We start from the raw sequence: 20,438 nt of genomic DNA on the forward strand, positions 1-20,438 counted from the left end.
TGGCGTCACAAGTTGTCGTTCATGATTGTTGCTAATTTAGTGTAGCCCCAAATATTCCTTAGTAGGGCACTGCAGCCATCTGTACATGTACGACCCGCAGTAGTCAGGCACCTCCTGAGTTTACCCTTTTGCAAGCAGATCGATTAAAAAACCTGGGCCAGCCAAATGAGCTTAGACCAGGGAGACAGAGCGATTTTGTACACACCCGCCTGTGTGTGTGTGTGTGTGTGTGTGTGTGTGTGTGTGTGTGTGTGTGTGTGTGTGTGTGTGTGTGTGTGTGGTGTGTGTGTGTGTGCGTGCACGTGGCTGCTTAGAACATTTTAAGGGACAAGTCAGGAAATCAAGTTACAAACATGAATGTGTGTGGTGTATCTACATAATAGACTGGTACCTCTTGACTGTCACTGAAAGTTTATTAAACATATCTCCTGGATTAAATTATTTGTTTTACACTTTTGTGTAGTACGTTAGAATCATCACCCATTCTCTGGTGGTATAGGAGTGTTACAGTTACCATGATAAAGGCTCACGTTTCCTGTACAGTTATGGTATTCATCAAATACATTTTTGTATCCATGATCCCTCCACCAAACACATAGCTGCCGATTCCACGTGCATGAAAGAACATAGAATATTTCTGAATGGTCTAGACTTAGCAATGAATAGAAATCCTGATCTCCAAGATGCCCTTTGAACTGATACTTTTCAGCCAAAGACTTTACCATGGCCCCTTGTATGGCCTGTTTATAGAGATCAGACTGACGCATTTTATCCAGATCCATCAGAACACAACCACTGTTAAAGCCAGTCAGACCATTAGGTGGTGGAGCTCCTACTAATGTACCTGGGTTGTCCTGACGATGCATATAGAACACATGTCGGTATACAGGTTGTTGCTCGTGGGCTAAACCCATTATGTTTGAAGGAGTGAATTGCTCAAACAATGCATAGAGAGACGCAATATCTGCTCGAAATTCCATGTCGGTATCAAGAACAATGATTTTCTTGATGGAATCAGAAAGAACATGATGCAAAGCAACTGGTAAGAAAAAGATGGAGTCATGGTAGTAGGACCGTTGCCCAGCACTGAAATGATCACGTAGAGATTCAATAAGTGGTGCTGCCTGCTTTGAAACATCGTCAACGTTATAGAGCTGGACATCAGTTGTAGATCCCCACTCTGTTGTACCAGTTGGAATGGACTGTCTAACAGCATTTTGACCACTCTTGTCTACAACAGCATGAATACGAAGATGAGATCGTGTGTGTCTCAACAGCGACTTACAAAATCGACTGAACAACTCATTTCTATTAAAATTGACCGACGTCAGAGCAAAGTAGATGTTAATAACAGAACCGCGATTTTCTGTCTTAGTCTCTGGCTTGGCAGCATGAACGTTGTTTTTCTCTCTACTGACATCTTCCCTTTCTCTACTGACGTCTTCCCTCTCTCGAGATCTGTCATGTTGTTTGGCCATGTGAGCTTGTTCTCTTGCTTTCGAGTCATCTGAAAGCAAGCTTATCTTTCCTTTCTCCAATTCCACAACGTGCTTAGCGTCCTGATTAGTTTTCTTTGCTTCCAGTTGCTGCTCATTGTTACTCAATACTCTCTTCGGCGTTTTCTCGCTCTCTCTCACGTTGTCTTCTCTAATCATATAGACAGACAATGCTACAAGCGAAACTAGAAGGACTGTACATATTACTACACGAGGGCTGCGCAAAACCAAGCACCACCATCTGCGATGCATCACGAACACTCTGTGGCGCACCCTTGCCTCGATTACCGGACCGGATGCTACGCATGCGTAGAATCTACAATTAATATTGATATCATATTTTTAGTTCATTTAGCAGTACAATGAGTGTAGTTGAAAGCGAAAATTATCCTGCTCGAAACGGAGACGTCGAATCTGATCCTAAGCTGCATCAAAGATGTTTGAAATGGAGAAACAAGGCCATCACAGCGTGTCAGTTGAGACATGCATATGCAGTCTCTCTAGATCTACTCTAAAGTATTGACTACTTGTTTATTAATAATTTCAGCTTCATACGTACGTTTCATGTTGGAGGAAATGAAGAAGTTGGGTTGGTCAGTGTGCTCTAGATGTGAATTCCCTAGAAATTAATTGCCAACTATAAGCAGGTGTGTATGTGTTTCAGTGAAGTAAACATGAAGAGACATCTTGTTTGTGAACCTTGTTCTGGAAGAGTGCTTGGAGGATTTGATCATCGTCGACAGCAGGTAGACTGCATGTGTACAGTGACTCAGAACTTGCAGATTTACTAAGTAAAAATTGATGTGATTAAATAAATAGATAAATGTGGTTGGTTGTTGTTTCCTTCTGACATTTACATGGATTTATCATGTACACTGACTTGGTTAATAAAGCAGTTGGTCAATTTAATGTGCAGTAGTGCTAGCAGAACTTAGAAATGATCAACAGTACTAGTGCATATATATATATATATATATATATATATATATATATATATATATATATATATATATATATATATACAAAGTATATATAGAATATGTTCATACTAGCAGGTTGTAACAGTGGTGACATGTTGTATTCTATTGGTTGTCAAATTTTTTGGGGCTCATGATTAGCCAATCTTGAAGAGTCTAAACCATCTGAAAGGCAGAAGAACAGCCATTTGTAGAGGACTGAGTTTGTGCAGGTCTATAGCTCCTTCTTACTTCTATGAGCAACGACCTCTGTCAGGTTGTCAGCACACGATGCTTGCATGATCTTAGGGAGTTCGTCTTTGGATTTGAGAGATTTGCAAGTGTCAGGTTGCTTTTTTGTTAACTTAATCAGAATTGCTGAATTTACTCTAAATGAAACTGCACTGAGTTTTGGAACTACGTATCTTTCTAAATGGCACAGAGGTTGCACTGCTAGACGATCAGGCGAGGAATAATTGGTCTAATGAACTGACTGTGATTGATATATGACTATCTAGTGTTTGTATAAAGATGTTAGTCCTGTTTTTATTGGGTATATGTATGTGTATTATGCAGATAGTTTTATGTGAAAACACCATCTACTCGGAAACATGCATGAGTGAAGTGTTAACCCATGAGCTGATCCATGCATATGACTTCTGTCGATACAACACAAACTTTAGTGATGTCAAGCATCTAGCCTGTTCTGAAGTCAGCAATTATCTTTTGTGTGCAGTGTATCTGTTTCAAGAACATAGTTTTATAGATTAGAGCTGCTAACCTTAGTGGAGACTGTTTTTTCTGGAAAGAAAACTTTGGCAGATTTAAGTTTGGATGGAAGAAACACCAACAGGTGAGAGACAGATTGCATTTATTTAAGGATGTTTGAAATAGGATCTGTATTGTACTTGTATGAATATGTTTGGTCACTTGTATTTACAGTTTGCTTGCTTTCATGCTAGCCACACAGTTAGTGTACTTTAGTGTTTGATTAGCTTAAATGGCTGTTGATTTTATCTGCTTGTCTCAAATTCGTTTTCAGGCTTGTGTGCGTGAAAGAGCGGTCAACTCAATTTTATGTGTCAAAGACATAGAAAAAAGCGAGGCTGAAAATGTTGTTGACAGTGTGTTTGCAAGTTGTTTCTACAATACAGAACCATTTGAACATGTACCACCATGACTGTATGTACCATAAATTGTTGGCAGAGTTACAGTTTTCAATACTATTTATGAAGATAACAGCATACTGATGCATTTTATGCAACAATTGAAAATCCAGATGACCTCTTGACTGGCTTAGTTGGTATTGTATTCCTGATTGTTCAAATATTGTATTTGACAACATAATGTTACATGGTGGAAGCTCTTCTTCTTTCTTTATTCTGGGGTGCACTTCTGTGACTTTCACCAGCTTGACTGGTAGAGTGGGGGAGTCGATCACTGTCTGTTTCATGTGTATCTTCACCAACCAATGATTATGTAGTTGAAGCTCTTAATTTCACTCTCACAACAAACCGATTTAGGATGTTAGCAAAGTGAGGTTCGTTAGGCCAGTAGTTATGCCAATTTTGTTATATGGTTGACGTTGTCTATGGTGACCATTCGTTAATTAAACATTGATTATATTACAAATACCGTGATTGCTCATCCTTGGGAAAAGACATTCTGCCTTCCTGAAACCCATAGTGAGCATCATTGTTGTCTAGTTGTGTTGGCGCATGTGTGCACGCAGTGTGGTATTGGTAATTCTTATGAGGAATCTGTAAATGCAGAAATTTTCATACTCATAAATTCTAGTACTGCTGCCCATGAAGTAGTTTGTACACATGTTACTTTAGTACAGGACATCGGTACTGTACTGTAGCCGAATTCAAGTGCATCTATCTATAGATTTTAGTATTCATGTTATTTTAGTACAACCAGGTATCTGCATGATAATAACTAAAATTTTATGAGTACGAAAATTTCTGGATTTACAGTATATGAGTACTATGCAATAGGACAGCACGTGGCACTTGGTGAACCCATGGGATTGAGACACTGAGCAAACTAAACAAGGTCTGTCCTTATTAGAGTTGCTACAAGGGTCTGATGTGTACTCAAAGAATTACACACGTGCTCCATTAATATATTTGGCAATGTCGTCTATACACTAGTATTATAAAACAGCAACAATCAAGGACTAGTGCACTCTGATGATCACACGTGTGCTAAATTGCTTTGATTCATAAAATTTCATCAGCTTGACAGCTAAAAGGAGGCAATGGTGCTGTCCAGCAGCAACTTGCCAGCTACATTACCTCATCATCTTGTGGTATAGGTGTATTACAGTTGCCATGATAAAGATTTACCTTTCCTTCACATTTGTTGTATTCATCAAATACATCTCCATATCCATGATCTTTCCACCATGTACACAATTGTCTATTCCATGTGCAAGGCAGAATATAGAACATATCATCATGCTCCATACTCAGCAATGAATAGAAATCCTGATCACCCAAATGGCCTTGAAAGTAAAATTTGTCAGCCAGACTCTTCACATACTCTCCTTGTAAAGCCTTGTTGTATAGTTCAGATCCTCTCATTTTCTCTAAATCCATTAAAACACATCCACTGTTGAATCCTGCTAGACCATTAGGTGGTGGAGCTCCAACATGAGTACCAGGATGCTCTCTTCTGTACATGTGCAAAATGTGTCGATAAACAGGCTGTTGATCGTATGCCAAGCCCATAATATGGTGTTCAGAAAAACTGTCAAACAAACCATGAAGAGATGAGATGTCTGCACGAAACTCCATGTCAGTGTCCAGTACTATCACTTTCTTTACAGACTCTGGGAGGAGGCGGTGAAGCAAAGCTGGAAGGAAGAAAATTGGGTTATGATAATGTGAACGTTGTCCAGCACTGAAGTGTTCCCGGAGAGAGTCAACTATGGCCTCAACCTGTTTGGCCATTTCATTGACATCATAGAACTGGACATCAACAACAAGTCCTCGTTCACTCTTACTGTCAATTATAATTTTACTGACAGCCTGCTTCCCACCTGCATCAACCACAGCATGTATTTGAAGATGTGACTGTGTATGTCTGAGCAGTGAATTTGCATAGCGAAGAAACAGCTGCTCTCTGTTGGCATTCATATTAGTTAGAGCAAAATACATGTGAATAACATGTTCATGTGGTTTGCCGCCTTTCTGTTTGTCCACATCATCACTTATCTCGTCATCACTCTCATTAGGGTAACTACAGACACAAATTAGCAATATAATGATTTTCTCAAAGTCTACACACATAAAAGAGACTGACAGGTATGCTCGATTATTGATGGAAAACAATACTGCAAATTAATGATTATCAAAGATCTGATAAAAGGAGATGCCATACTAAAATATAGTATCTCACGCCAATGACACACCCACACGCTACTAACTAAATTCAATCCCAAACAACAACACAACCTGCCACTTGGAATGAAAAACCTAGAACTGGCTCGTGATACCTAGATATTTGCCTGGGTACATGCCTAAGATTCAACTGAATTACAACTACACAAAGATCTCACACTAATTCATTAGTTTCCCCATGTGCTGCAGAGTATTCCCACATGCTTTCGAGAACTTCTTCACCATCAGAGGTGGTATCTACAACAAGAAGAAAAAGAAATAACTCATGACCATAGCAATAGACGTTACAGAATGAATAACGATCAGAATCTCACAGTTAGAATGACAAACGATTGATAAAGCACCCAATGACAATAAAACTAACGCCACTTGCCAAGACATGTTGGTATTTAGATGTTTATCCGGGATCTTAGATTGCAGCGCAGCTAGCTTCGCTTTTATACGATTATACGGGAGCTTACTGTGTGCACGAGATGTCCTTCTTTAGCCGCTTGAAAAAGAAACAGAATGAAGGAGGAAAAGCCTCAAGTTATTCGAAGACAGAGAAATCATTCGAGACTTTGACTGGGACAGCCATTGAAGGAGAAGGAGCTTATATGACTAGTTCTACTGTAAGGAATAGATAGAGCTAGCTTGTAACGTACATAGTAGGTAGAATATTGTACTAAGTCAATATCAGATTTACTTTTACTTGGTTGTATAATATCACTACAGTGTAGCTAGCTGTTTTAATTAATTAAGTTAATGACAGGTAAAACGAGATGGTTTTACCAAAAGAGAAAATTTCTCTTTGAAACTTAATTATCACCTTTACGTTCATGTGTTGTGGAAATGGTTTTATAATGAATAAATAATAGACTCTTTTGTGGAGGAATTATTTTATGTAAAGTTTGGGTTAGTAGGAGTTTGAAAGTTTAAGTTTCTGTACGAAGTTACAAGTCTGTTTGTTGGAGATGTGCAAATTGTGGCTAATTAAGGCTCTAAAGTGATGATTGAGAAATTTGTGAGTGTATCTACTTGGTATTGGCTGATTGATGTTGATTGAAACAAAGACAATGTCTGAAGAAACTGTGTTGTTAGACATGAGACAATCTTTATTTTTGGTGCATGAAAGAAATGAACACAAACTCTAATTGATTGGATTTGAATGCACTGCCCTTGGAGTAGCAGGTCAATGATGATACTGTCATTTTGCCACTTATCCAGTTGGTTAGCAGCTTATGTTTGCTAGACACTTCATTTCTTGAGATAAATTGGAATTGAAAGCATCACTGAACTTACATATTATGTGTCTTGGCTGTTATACTCATCAGTATACTGTAGTATTTACTAAATGGTAAAGAATCTTCTGTTCCATCACTTTTAGTTTGTTTAGCGTACATGTATGTCACGCATGTTGTGTTCTTGCATAACATAATTTGAAGTCTTTGGTATTCGAATTATGTTTTTATATTGCCAATGTATTAGGCCTATATTGTACAGAAAAGTGGATTATCTCATGTGAACATTTTGTTTATAGGACCAGGAATCTGGACTGTCTGGTGTATCTCTATTTAGTGGACTGAGGATTATGCCTTCCTCTGAGACGGCCACTGCAGTTGAATCTCCAAGTAGTTCTATTTCAAACCAACATGGTGCTGTAGAGGATGAAGTATCAACTGTTGGAGAATCACAATTTTCATTTATCAGCCAGTCAAGTGAACATTCTAGCTACGAAGTTGAGATGACAAGCAAGAGAGATGGTGTTGATGTATTGGCAGAGCAAGCAGCAAGTAAGAATATGTGCGCGCGCGCGCGCGCGCGCGTGTGTGTGTGTGTGTGTGTGTGTGTGTGTGTGTGTGTGTGTGTGTGTGTGTGTACACGTGCAAGCATGCATGCACTTGTTCAGTTGTTCACATATAATCAAAGGCATGATGCTGCAGTACAAGAGTTTTTCTACAATACATTTTATGTGTACACGTATGCAAGTTTTGCCTCCCTATACACAAGCCCGTTGTCTGAACCAGGTGTGTCACACTCACAGGTAGATTGAAACAGATTTTATTAAACTTCAAGTAAACCATTCTTATTTGATGCCGCATTTACTTGAGGTGAGACATTTTTTTATTCAATGATTGCTTTGGATAGATGAGATAATATTTATAGGTATTGGTAACTGCATTTCATCCTACGGTTCATTTCAGACAGGTCCCTGTTGATGTTACCTTCCAATCACAGCTCAAAATTTTCGAACGCAAATTAAGCAACTCATGCACAAGTTGGAAGTTGCTTAGGGAAAATCCTGGTACATTACACTTCACTAAATGCCTTACCATTTTTGCTTGTTGACTTCTCAACTGTAAACCCTCAGAACCTTTACTGATGTTGTTGTGTCTTGCTTTTGTCATCATACGTCTATTCTACGCTACTTTTGAATGAACTAGTTGTGAAGGTGACGAGTTTTGGTGTATATTACAGTTGAATCTGGTAGTACTTCAAGAGATGTTAGCAGTGCAGACAGGGTCATCAGCCATGTTGCTGAATTTGAGGCAGCACAGGTAGAGGTTGGCATAAAGACTGATGACAGTGATATCAAAGGACATTCCAGTCCTGGTCAAACTGGTCGAAGAAGAAAGAAGAAACTACGTGCCAAACGGCCAGGACAGCTAAAGGAGAATGAAGAGCAGTCAGAGACAAGGTGAGGAAGTGTGTAGATACAAGCAGAAGAGGGACGTTTCTAGAGACCTTACTATAAATGGTTAGGTCACAAGAAGAAGAGAAGACTGAAACACTAGTTGTTGTTGACGAAGATCATAATGAGAGAATAATGCACGTGACTAATGAAGGCATGGAAAGAGACAGAAATTGTGATGTGGGAGATGCAGAGCTTGGTGCAGGTGATCTGGTTGTTTAAGACTAAAAACTTACAGAAACTGTCTGTCTGTCTGGTTGTCTGTCTGTCTGGTTGTCTGTCTGTGTGTCTGTCTGTCTGGTTGTCTGTTTATGTGTCTGTCTGTCTGTCTGTCTGTCTGTGTATCTGTCTGTGTGGTTGTTTTGTTGTGTGTCTGTCTGCCAAAGCACATATATTTTATATATTCTAATTGGTGCACTGAATAACATATGTCGTCTGTCTTGTTGTTTGTTTGTCAGTTTGCTGGTCACTTTTGGTTTGCTAGATTGTTTGACATATATTTGTTTCCACATATCTGCCTACCTGTTTGCAAGTCACACTGCTATCTGTCTATCCATTTGTCTGTCCATTGTTTGCATGTCAGTGAGCTTGTTTGCTGTTTGACTAAGAAATGCACATTTTTCTGGTATGTGTAATTGTTCACAAGCAGCTCAGTGTCATTTGCTTGTAAATTGGTAAACTAACTCACTGTGAATCAATCTTTTAGGGTCCACAAAACCATTTCTTTCTAGTGTTTCTGTGAACAATGATTGTGACAAACCGACTTCCTTGTCAGTTGAAGTGGGAGAGAATGAGGCTTCTTTGGTTGGTCCGGGTAAAGCCATGCAGGAAACTGACAGCACTGCATCAATACATTCAGAGAGTGAAGGAGATAAACCATGCAGTCGTACGTTAGAATTTGTATTTGATGATTGTCAGACACGTGAAGCTGGTGGCAAAACAATAACGTTATGGTTAAAGGTTCTCTGCGTGTTTTAGAGCTCGACAGTCAGACGGTTGAGAAATCAAGTGAGTCCGTGGCTGTATTAAAGACAGAAGACACTGATAGGATGTCAAGTCATGTACTGGAAGTACCTCTCAATAACTCATTATGTAATGTGGGTAAAGATGCTGGCACTGATGAAGCAGCGAGTGCAGTTAATGTCGAGGAAGAAACCTTAACTAAGACCGAACATGATGATAATGATGTTGCTCATGATGGAGAGAAGCAGTCATCTTGTTATGTTATCGAGCTGAGCATCAGTGAGAAGTTGGCTCTTGCTATACAAATGACTAAATCTCAGCTGGAAGACATCAGGTATTTGACCATTTGACACAACATGTTTGTATGGGGCTGTGAGTATGCCGTGTAGTCAATCAACAGCTGCCATGTAGCTGTTGTGTTTTTGAATTGGTCACATCTGTATTATCATTGCTAGGTTGAAAGAACTTTGATTGGTTGTTTGCATTTGTGTATACTAGGCAACAATGGAACAGTGTGTATAATGATCAGAGAGACAAAGTGATGAATGCCAGGCAGAGACATCAACTGAAACTGGAGGTATGATAGATTGTGTAGGCAAGGAACAGTAGGAAGGGACAGTTTAAGAGATGCACTCATTGGCATTGATAGACCGGGGTTATAGCTGATTGGCGTACTGGTTGGCTCCCTCTTAATAGTTATAATTGTCTGCTTGCATGTTGACTGTTTTGCAGTTTACAGGAGACTAATTGTGTATGACGAAACTGCCCGAACACGACTGTCTTGGTAATGCTTTGCCTTGTGCTGATGCTGTTTTTAGCTGACCATAGTTACAGATGACAGTGACGGCTTGCTTAATCTTGTCTAGAATAACCTTTAAAATTTTTGAGATTATAGTTGCAGAAATGTACTTTGCAGTAGACTGTTTTAGATGAGACTGCAGTGGTTTAGTGGTTGGACTATGTGCTGTTGCTAGTACATTGTATTGCAGTCAGTGATGATGTCAAGAGCACTTCAGGCTGCATGTTGTGTATTGTTGTAGCATAAAACGTAGCACCCATTTGAAAGACACTGAGTTTCATGCTAGACTGACAAAAGTACTCATAATTTATTACTACAAGTGTTTTATAAGCAAATTCCGAAAAGTCACTTGCTCAGTTGATCAATTTTTTGGTCACAATATTTTTTGGGTGCATCAGAATGTCAAGAGAACTGTCCTACACCGTGTTATATAATTGGTTTTGTTTCTGAGCAATGCTGAGTTGATAACACAACAGTCAGTGAGTGTGACTTGTAGTGACTATCTGACAGCATTTGGACAGACCGAACAAATAGAGCTGGTTCCATCTGTTCAGTTTGCTTTGACTGCTCATACATTTCTGATTCCTTGTTGATTAGTAGTTAGTTGTTCTGTTAGACGTTGGTGTTGTTATTATTTATTGAAAGGACAACACATTAGCTTTCTGCAAAATTCATTTGCTATGAGTTTGCTTTTCAGGTATGTCAACAAATTCATGATGTTTGTCAGCAGCAAACTGTAGCTGTATTGGAAGAAAACTATGAAAAAGGTTTTACTGTCAATGATACTTATAAATGTGCTATTGCTGATTATTATACCACATCCATTGATTAGCTGACGAGCTTAACAGTCAAATGGACAGCTTGACTGCACAATTGAGTAGCCTTTCTAATGAACCATTTGGTCACTTGGATGTAAGAACGTTGAGTTGGATTTACTGGTTTAAAACTTTATTCTTTTGGTTATTGGGTGTTCTACTACTTGTTGCTGTAGTCTACACGATGGTCACACATTGTGCTTAGAAGGGGTACTTGTTTTAGTGATACTTGTGTGTCAGTCAGTCAGTCTGTCATCTGTCTGTCAAGATCATTTGTTGAACACAAGGTACACTTTCCTAATTGTAGATATTGCCGTTTGTTCATTGGCAAGGCAAAGTGTATGAAAAGCATTTTTAGTGCTTGATACTGGACATACATCAACTGACCAAATTTAATCTTTATACAACATTTGCATTTACTCATTGTGTGACTGACTTCTTGCCTATCTTGTCTAGCTATTTGAATGGTTTGGTATGTGGTGGTTTGGACATGTTTATGTCGTTATGTGTAGTCAGTTTATGGCCTTGCCATTGACAACTGATATTGGTTTCTCTTGAGTACATCTTAATTTGTTGTTACCATTTAGGAGATGCATGACCATTTTGCTACTCTTTGTGAATGTGAGATGAGTTTGAGAAAAGACCTGATTAACAAATTGACAATTGTTAAGGTTTGTTGTTGATATCTGTGAGGGACAGTGATATCATGGACTTTTTGTTGTTACAAGGAAGAGGAATTGCAGGTTTTGTCTCAGTTCAAGCAAGAATCAGCTGCTGTCATAACAAAGTAGTCAACAGTGTAGTAATTACTTTGTTTATCTACCTGATAACTTTTGATTTTTGTCTGTGTTGTGGTGGTTATCTGTTTGTTTACGAGTTTGTTTAATGGTGTTGTAACTGTAATGGTGACAATATATGACAATGACGAAGACGATGATGATAGTGTGTGTGTGTGTGTGTGTGTGTGTGTGTGTGTGTGTGTGTGTGTGTGTGTGTGTGAGCATGTGCGTGCGTGTGTGTGTGTGCATGTATGCGTGTGTGCATGCGTGTGTGTGTATGTGGTGTGTGTGTGTGTGTGTGTGTGTGTGTGTGTGTGTGTGTGTGTGTGTGTGTGTGTGTGTGTGTGTGTGTGTGTGTGTGTGTGTGTGTGTGTGTGTGTGTGTGTGTGTGTGTGTGTGTGTGTGTGTGTGTGTGTGTGTGTGTGTGTGTGTGTGTGTGTGTGTGTGTGTGTGTGTGTGTGTGTGTGTGTGTGTGTGTGTGTGTGTGTGTGTGTGTGTGTGTGTGTGTGTGTGTGTGTGTGTGTGTGTGTGTGTGTGTGTGTGTGTGTGTGTGTGTGTGTGTGTGTGTGTGTGTGTGTGTGTGTGTGTGTGTGTGTGTGTGTGTGTGTGTGTGTGTGTGTGTGTGTGTGTGTGTGTGTGTGTGTGTGTGTGTGTGTGTGTGTGTGTGTGTGTGTGTGTGTGTGTGTGTGTGTGTGTGTGTGTGTGTGTTATATGAAACATATTCATGTAGTAGAACTTGACTTACTATTTACAATTCTGAGACGTGCTCTTAATTTTTTGTTGTTTGAAAACGTAGTAGTTACATCATATTCTATTATTTCTTTATTATTACTTGTAAACATAGGAATGAGCTTTGCAACTTATTTAAAAGATTTTGGGGACCACTTTTGGGTTTAGGATTACATTTATGAAATTTGTATTCAGCATGATGAAGTTTTCAAGGTATTTTTGGTAGCCGGACGCTGCACACAGCTTGCACATAATATTATGAATTGATTCAAATTACTGGCACTCCATATGGTGTATAGGGTGTTTGGAGCGGAGACTAAAGTGTATCTGGCATTTGTGCAACAACAAGAGTCACATTGGAATTAAGTACATGTAGCTATGTTGCCAGATCATGTGAAATTATGAGCTTACATGTTCTGAGTATAATAGTCTAGTTACTACAGGGACAGTCTCAGAGAGTGTTTATTGGTCATTTAGGAAAAGTTAAATGACTTTAGAAGATTGCACTGCTTCAGTGTTGTGGAGTTGTTTATCCTCACACTGTAGATAAACTCTGGCTATTATTATTAGTATCATGGTAACCAGGTTGTCTGCTTTGTTCTTCTAGAGAACGACAACGTTTGAACATTGACAGAGATCGTATGCAGCGTCAACAAAGGTCTGATTAACTTGAATATCAAAGTTGTTATTTATATTTTAGTTGTAATGGTTTAGTCACTTACAGTTAGACAAAGATCATTATGAGAAAGGAGAAGCATTACTGGAGGTAAGCATTCAGTTATGTTTGTATGTGTAACTCATCAGATTATTGTATTATAAAACACTAACAACAAGTTTATTGCATCACAAAGACGAGAATTAGGACAAAGCCAAGACCTAAAAATATGTACATGATTAATTAACTAAGCAGCTACTTATTGATTTACTCATCATTATCTTTTACAAGTCTTTTCTATTCTACTGTAGACAAATAGTCGGCTGTTACTTTATGCATGCAACTAAAATCATTTTCTAGAATTCATGGCTACTTATGAGTTTTTGTTTATTACAGGATGGCAATGATTCGTATGACGTTATTGATATTGTTTGTTAATTTTGACAGACAGCATACAAACATAGAAATCCAGTTTTGAAATATGAATCTTTGTCTTTCTAGAAAGAAATTGAGGACAAAACAATTGAGTTAATGACAGCAAAGAAACGATTTATTGGACTGAGAGATGGCATCAGGGTAAGATGAAACACAAATGCTTACATTTACCATGCACTTCGCATTGGTAAGTTGTACGTACAAGCCTTAAATTGGCACTGTACAGTACTTAATTAATGAAGTAGCAATACAAATATGATTTATTGTTGAGTGATAGATGTGTTTTGAAGTTGTTTGAGTGGGTGTATTATGTTGACTGTACTTATTGTTTGTTTTAGGCTGAGATTGGAGAGTTAGAGGCACAGCTTGTTCTTCTTCGGTCTCGTGAGGCTGAATATACGTCATTAATTGCTGTAGAAGATGAAAAAATTGATGCTATCAAGCAGGAAATGGCAGTTGAGAGAGAAAGACTTGATAATCAAAAGGCACAAATAGATGAGAAACAAGTGCAGTTAAATGTTGAAATGGTAAGCAAGACGTGTGGCAATTGATAAACTGATTTCTCAATAAATTGAAACTGATGTATTGCATATCTCTAATATCTGAGATTACATTGGACTGTCTTTGTTGCATTATTTAAGGGTGTGGTTTATATTATGAGACTGCAATCATTCACTTTGTACAGTCAGACCTCGTTATTCCAACCACGTTTGTCCAACTTGTTTCGAACTAACGTGACTGTCAGATTATCCATACAAATACACAGTGAAACATCTAAACTTGGTCGCATTTCTTTATTCTCCACAACCTAATTCGGTTGAGGTTTTGGATTTCTATGGGGGTTTCTTTATCTCCACAACCTAATTAGGTTGAGCTCATTCAAACTCCACAAACTAATCTATCACCGTCCCACTGGATTAGTTTGTGGAGTTTGGTGGGCTCAACCGGATTAGGTGGAGAACAAAGAAATGTGCCCCTGGTTTCATTGCAAGTGAGGGTGTCAGATTATTGGGTGTCAGAATAATGAGGTCTGACTGTGTTTTCAGACCAGCGGAGTGACACAATTTTGAAAGAATTAATTGCAAATGAAATCTGAAAACTCGGATGTCTTAGTGCAATGTTATCAAATGATATGCTGATTGTATAAGGCAGTGGCATTCGTCTGTTTGCAAGTTAATTAATTTTTTAAAGAATGTTATTACATTACATTGTTTACATTACAAGATAGGTTGCCATATGTTATTATTGTTTTGTGACCACATTAATTGAAATTGTTTTGCTAATTTTAGGATGAACTTTGTGACTCTCAAAATACATTTGAGTTAATGGTAGAAGAGGCTAAAGAGAAGGAAACGAAGTGAGTATTGATTTGCTGCATTTGTGGTTGTCTAGCATTTGTTGAACTACTTCATCATGTAGATATGTGTCTGACATACAGTCGGTTGTGCTTCTTGTTGAGGATTGTGAATCACGTGTTCATCAACTGGTTAGCCAAGGACAGCTGGTAGAGAGAATTTTGATGCAGAGAAGATTGGTGAGGGAGGAAAACGAAGAGTTAAGTAGGTGAGATCTGCGTCTTAATGTATGTTTTATGGTGTACTTTTTACTTCGTTTATGGGTGTTTTAGTGTGCGTGCTTGTCATTCTCTGACACGTTGGAGTTGGATTGACTTTATGATTTTGCTTTTGGTTTTGCTGTCTGTTAAACTTACCTTTTTTTTATTGTATTAGTGTATTTATGTCTGTTGATGTGCTTGTGTTTATGACTATCTATCTGCCTGGTATTTGTATGTACGTTTGTATGTAGTGCATATACGCAATCATTTACATGATTAGCTACTAGCTGTGATATTGCTTTACTTTCAACTATTTATTTGACGTTTGGATCTATAGTTTTGCTGCTTTTCAGTCTTTTGGCTGCTGAACGTGACTCATATGAACAACTTCAGTCTTTGACAAGCAAGGTATTGGATGAACAGGTTCAAGCATCTAAGCTACGGAAACGACTGAAAGATGTTGAAGAATCTTTGCCGGGAATCCAGGAGGCAAAGAAGCTCGCTGCAGCAGGTAGGTGTGTTGGTATGATAACAGTATGTTGTCTTTAAATGTTTGCTTTTCCCTTTGCCTTTTGTTTTTATGTTTGTCTGTTGTTTGTATGTTTGTCTGTTTGTCTGTTGTTTATGTGTTTGTCTGTTTGTCTGTTGTTTATGTGTTTGTCTGTTTTTTGTGTTTGTTTGTTTATCTGTTCTGTATGTGTTTGACTGTTTGTCTGTTGTTTATGTGTTTGTCTGTTGTTTATGTGTTTGTCTGTTTGTCTGTTGTTTATGTGTTTGTCTGTTTGTCTGTTGTTTATGTGTTTGTTTGTTTGTCTGTTGTTGATCTATTTATATGTTTGTCTGTTGTTTGTGTTTGTTTGTTGTTTATGTGTTTGTCAGTCTGTTTGTTGTTTATCTGCTTGTCTGTTTATGTTTACTATATTGCCTTTCTGTTTGTTTATCAGTTTGTCAAATCACTACAGTCTTAGGGTGCGTTCGAATACTAGTTCTAGTTCTAGTTCCAGTTCTAGAACTAGAACTGCCAGAACTGTCAGAACTTTTGGAACTCTTGCTAGCAAATGAACGCTTAGAACTGTCAGCAAGTTGAGCATGCACAAAGGCTCATACTTCCGGTAAGCACAATAAGAAGTAGAGTGGCGTTTCTACTCTACTAACTTGTTGTAGTCTGTTCGAATATCAGCAAAAGTTTTGCTTTCGGTTTATTGGAGCTCCTCGCCAAGAAGGTCACTGTAATCAGTTCCAAATGTCGTTTCTTCTGGTGTTTGCCAAGCCAATGGTCGCCACAAGTGTTCATTAGAACCAACAAGAAGGTCCACAACGACCTCAGCATCTGTACCCGTCATTTCACTTCAGCAGCCTCTGTGAATTTTGCATTTAGGGCGTGACACTTCCAACAATTCCAGGTCGCTAGGCAGAACTGTTAGAACTACCAATCGAACGCTATAGAACTTTGCTCCCCCCGCCAATTCCAGTTCTAGAACTAGTATTCGAACGCACCCTTATATCAATAAACATAAAAGAGACTGTTTTACTGCTTGTAGTGTTTCCAATGGTGGCCTTTCTAGGTATTTTTGTTCTTATCACACTGACATTACACTATAAAGTACAGAAGAGCAGCAATGTCAAGAGGTTTTGTGTCTTTTTTTTTGCCACTGGAGTGAGCCTTCATTCAGAAACTCTTGGTTTGCTGTTTCTACTTGCCAAAATGTGAAAATACCAGGGGAGCACAGGCAGAAATTGTTGCTCAACTTTCAACCATGCTTGCATATTTGACTTTTGTTTTCTTTTGCCACTGCCACTTCACCTTTTTTAGCTTCATGGAATACAATATCACATATAACGTTTGTATGGGTGAGCTACAACTGTCAAGCTCAGTGCATGTTTGTGCCTGTTTGGGAATTATAGTGTCTTTACTGTTTGCTGAGCAGTCTCTTGTTTTTTGGTGGTGGACAATCTGTGGTTTTAGTAGTAGACTTTTTTTATATGCTGCGTGTATCATTACTTTATACAGTAGATGTGCATAGTCTTATTATTAGTCGTTTGTCCATTATGTTTCTTTGGAAATTGCCGTTTGGTTTGCAGGTCGCAATTTTAAGGAGGCAAGCCGGTTGGCCAAGGAAGCCACGGCTTTGGGCGAACAACAGCAAACTGTATCAAGAGAGCTGTCTCAGTTGGAAAAGGTACTGGAAGGAAACGATGAGACATTGAGTTCTCTAAGGCTCCAACATGATTCTGACAAACAGGAAGTCAGCAGAAAACAGAGAGAGATAGGTATGGCTGCTTGATAGTGTACTCGAGAAAGTGGGCTGTATTTGACTAATGAACATGACCAAGCTTTTAAACTCTGTTTGTTGTTATATTCTGTCTTGGTAACCGTAACTTCTATCAGGAGGTGATATCGTCTGTACTTACTGATGGCAACACCAATGCCTTCATTTGTTTGTTTTTATTATGAAAATGTAATGCACGCATGCACACGTCTAAATAGTAATTGTAAAATCAGCAGCTGCTTGACTAAGACAGGTGATGTTCTTGGTCATGTATTTGGGCTCTCATACTTTGCTCATTAATTTATTATGCACCACCACCACCAATTGAACTCATGATCGTAGGGTCTTCCTCATGTAGGTCTGATGCTGTACCAACGAGGCTAAGTTTCACACACACACACACACACACACACACACACACACACACACACACACACACGTGGACGCACGCACGTACGCACACACACACACGCACACACACACACACACACACACACACACACGTGGACGCACGCACGTACGCACACACACACACGCACACACACACACACACACACACACACACACACGTGCATGCACAGCATGCATGCATGCGTGGAAACATAGACACGTGCATGCACACTTGAAGTTGCACACACTTAATCAGTGATTTTAACGATTTTGTCACAAATGCTCTGAAACTGTACTTTTTATTGTTGTTTTACTCTTTAGTTTTGCAGCTTATAGAATAAGGCTGGTTTGCACGTTTTGGAATGTTGCTGTTCACTTATACTTAACAGACTAATGTATATTGTGTTGTTTCAGATGTGAAGCTAATGCAGGAGGCTGTAGACAGAGCTGTTGTTCTTCGTCATCACATTACAAGGTGTATTGGCTATTAAGGCATCATGTGCTTTATATATGTGTGAGGTCTTCATAGTCATGTATTTTATTGTATCTAGGTTTCAGTCTCATAAAGACCTGTTTTTCTGTTTTATATTTGAGTCAGAAGTTAGTCATTGTGAGGTTAGGAGAAAGTAATAATCATTATTGGTATTTTCTGACATTAGTGAATGTGTTTCAGGCCATTGCTCAAGAGTTAAGTGTGAAGCATGAGCTGGCAGTTCCAGAATCATCATGCCAATTGGAAGATGTGTCTGTTGACGAGGGGGGCAAAAACAGTATTGCAATGACTGTGAATGATGGCTTGTCTTTGGATCTAGACAATGAAGATGAACTTCAAGTATTGCACTTTTGCAAGACGTAGTAGACTGCACGAAGATACGCAGACAGTCAGAGAGACATGCAGAGAGATAGACATACATATACCTTTGGTAGTCATGCAGGCAATCTATAGTATTACTAAGAAGGGTAGTTGGCATGCAAACTGTTAAGATTAATTAGCCAGTGAAATATTTTACAATAGTTATCCAAAGCCTGTATTGTACTTGTTGTAGGAGAGAACTGAGGAGAGAAAGGAATTTGATGTTACGGCTACTGACAGTAAAGTAAGTGGTGAAGGTCAAACAGGCGGTGATGGGGTTAGTGATGAGAACTCTGCTGTCCACGAGAGGATAGCAGAACTGGAGAAGCAAATTGAAACGGCTGTAAGGAATGAAGACTATGACAAAGCAGATATCCTTTCTGTGTCTTTTTGAATTTTATCAATTTTTATATCAACTTTACAATACAATAACTAGCAGTAAACTAAATTTATGTTAACCAATGGACACATTGCAGATTAAATTATTCTTTATATGTTTGTTTAATTGTCTGTCTGTTTGTCTGTTTGTGTTTGTCAGTTGATATATCAATTTAATCTATAAACAGTACAAATAGCGACTAAATAGCTAATAAATTGTGTTTAAATGAGTGACTGCAAGGGTTTAGCAAAGTCTATTACACAACGATATGTCTTAAGTAGTTTACACTGCAAAGAATTTACAGAAAAGCTGCTTCTGTAAGCATGAAGGGTAGTGTTTGTTTGTGTGTATGCGGGTTGTGTGTTACTTGTTTAATTGTTTGCCTTTCATGTTTGCTCTTTGTACATGAAATATGTTGTAGGTACACACTTAGAATGGTGGTTGCTGAGTTTGTTGTTTTTCTTGCTTACTTGTATGTTTTTGGCCGGTTGTATTGCACAGATGTATGTGTGTCTTGAATAGAGTAATAGAAAAGAACTTTTAGTACAACCAACTGATTGAGGTAAACTTTAACGATTTCAAAGACTCTATTTTAAAGGATCATTTGAAGGCAGAAAAGTTATGCTACACTTTCAGATCTTAGGTTGCCAATGGTGGAGCATGGTGTGGTACTAATTTGTTATTATCACACCTTATTCTAAGAACGCGTTGAAGCAATCGAAAATGCAAATCTCAAGTGCAAGCAATGTTTGCATGCATTGGTTACCTATTTGAATGTTCTTCGATCTGCAACGTACAGAAGATGGTCTTTTGTCTCTTTGAGGAAAAGAGAATTTAAGAGGAGGAAGTCAGCAGCAATAAATTGGTGGAGGGAAGTTTTATGCTTATGGGTTTGTGTTGTTTGCTACATGCAGATAGTTTGTTTCACATGTTGATGTGTACATGTGTCAACAAAAATTACAATTGTATATGAAAAATTAAGAAACAATAAAACTAAGTATGGTACATGTACTTCTATTCCTTAACTCGTAACACCAGCATTAGATGAAGATATTCAGAAACTAAAATCAACTCTCTGAAATGATGGCAGATATTCACTTACGTAACAATTAATTGCTGCAAGAACTGAAGTATGAAACTCATACTTGTTTTTGCTAGATTTGATTTCATTCTGTTCTGTGAACAAATTGTAGTTAATTAAATTATCGTATTTTCCTTGTAATATAATCTATCACTGATTCATGAAGTTTCAGTTTGCTATTGCACAGCCACGACAGACAGATTCT

The 20,438-nt window shown here is 38.4% G+C and overlaps 4 protein-coding genes across 5 annotated transcripts; 2 read left to right on the forward strand and 2 right to left on the reverse strand.

Annotated features, from left to right (window-relative positions):
- Positions 1–402: 402 nt before the first annotated feature.
- LOC134182291 (xyloside xylosyltransferase 1-like) lies at positions 403–1,758 on the reverse strand. The gene has a single exon (XM_062649686.1). It carries the CDS (start codon positions 1,746–1,748, stop codon positions 477–479), a length of 1,272 nt encoding a protein of 423 aa, XP_062505670.1. The 5' UTR covers positions 1,749–1,758; the 3' UTR covers positions 403–476.
- Positions 1,759–1,828: 70 nt separating this feature from the next.
- On the forward strand, positions 1,829–3,696 carry LOC134182242 (mitochondrial inner membrane protease ATP23 homolog). Of its 2 annotated transcripts, none has more exons than XM_062649623.1 (6): positions 1,829–1,967; positions 2,044–2,089; positions 2,161–2,242; positions 3,029–3,163; positions 3,219–3,305; positions 3,495–3,696. In XM_062649623.1, the coding sequence occupies exons 1-6, from the start codon at positions 1,859–1,861 to the stop codon at positions 3,630–3,632; spliced, it is 597 nt and encodes a 198-aa protein (XP_062505607.1). In that variant the 5' UTR covers positions 1,829–1,858; the 3' UTR covers positions 3,633–3,696. The 2 variants fall into 2 exon arrangements, with proteins under 2 accessions (XP_062505607.1, XP_062505608.1); XM_062649624.1 differs by having other exon boundaries at positions 1,873–1,967; positions 2,044–2,085.
- A 962-nt stretch (positions 3,697–4,658) lies between these two features.
- Positions 4,659–6,264, reverse strand: LOC134182224 (xyloside xylosyltransferase 1-like). The gene is made up of 3 exons (XM_062649606.1): positions 6,174–6,264; positions 6,018–6,096; positions 4,659–5,698 (listed from the first exon to the last, which is right to left on the reverse strand). Exons 1-3 carry the CDS (start codon positions 6,238–6,240, stop codon positions 4,744–4,746), a joined length of 1,101 nt encoding a protein of 366 aa, XP_062505590.1. The 5' UTR covers positions 6,241–6,264; the 3' UTR covers positions 4,659–4,743.
- A 53-nt stretch (positions 6,265–6,317) lies between these two features.
- LOC134182034 (repetitive organellar protein-like) lies at positions 6,318–20,399 on the forward strand. The gene is made up of 24 exons (XM_062649355.1): positions 6,318–6,470; positions 7,379–7,631; positions 8,317–8,536; positions 8,602–8,735; positions 9,237–9,416; positions 9,509–9,827; positions 9,992–10,070; positions 10,990–11,059; positions 11,125–11,204; positions 11,695–11,778; positions 11,836–11,894; positions 13,223–13,273; positions 13,330–13,381; positions 13,772–13,846; positions 14,044–14,232; positions 14,995–15,062; positions 15,125–15,268; positions 15,614–15,771; positions 17,343–17,531; positions 18,335–18,395; positions 18,472–18,535; positions 18,594–18,752; positions 18,967–19,144; positions 20,188–20,399. The coding sequence occupies exons 1-24, from the start codon at positions 6,333–6,335 to the stop codon at positions 20,229–20,231; spliced, it is 3,048 nt and encodes a 1,015-aa protein (XP_062505339.1). The 5' UTR covers positions 6,318–6,332; the 3' UTR covers positions 20,232–20,399.
- Positions 20,400–20,438: the final 39 nt, after the last annotated feature.

Source organism: Corticium candelabrum, chromosome 7 (genome assembly GCF_963422355.1).
Source record: "Corticium candelabrum chromosome 7, ooCorCand1.1, whole genome shotgun sequence".
NCBI lineage: Eukaryota > Metazoa > Porifera > Homoscleromorpha > Homosclerophorida > Plakinidae > Corticium > Corticium candelabrum.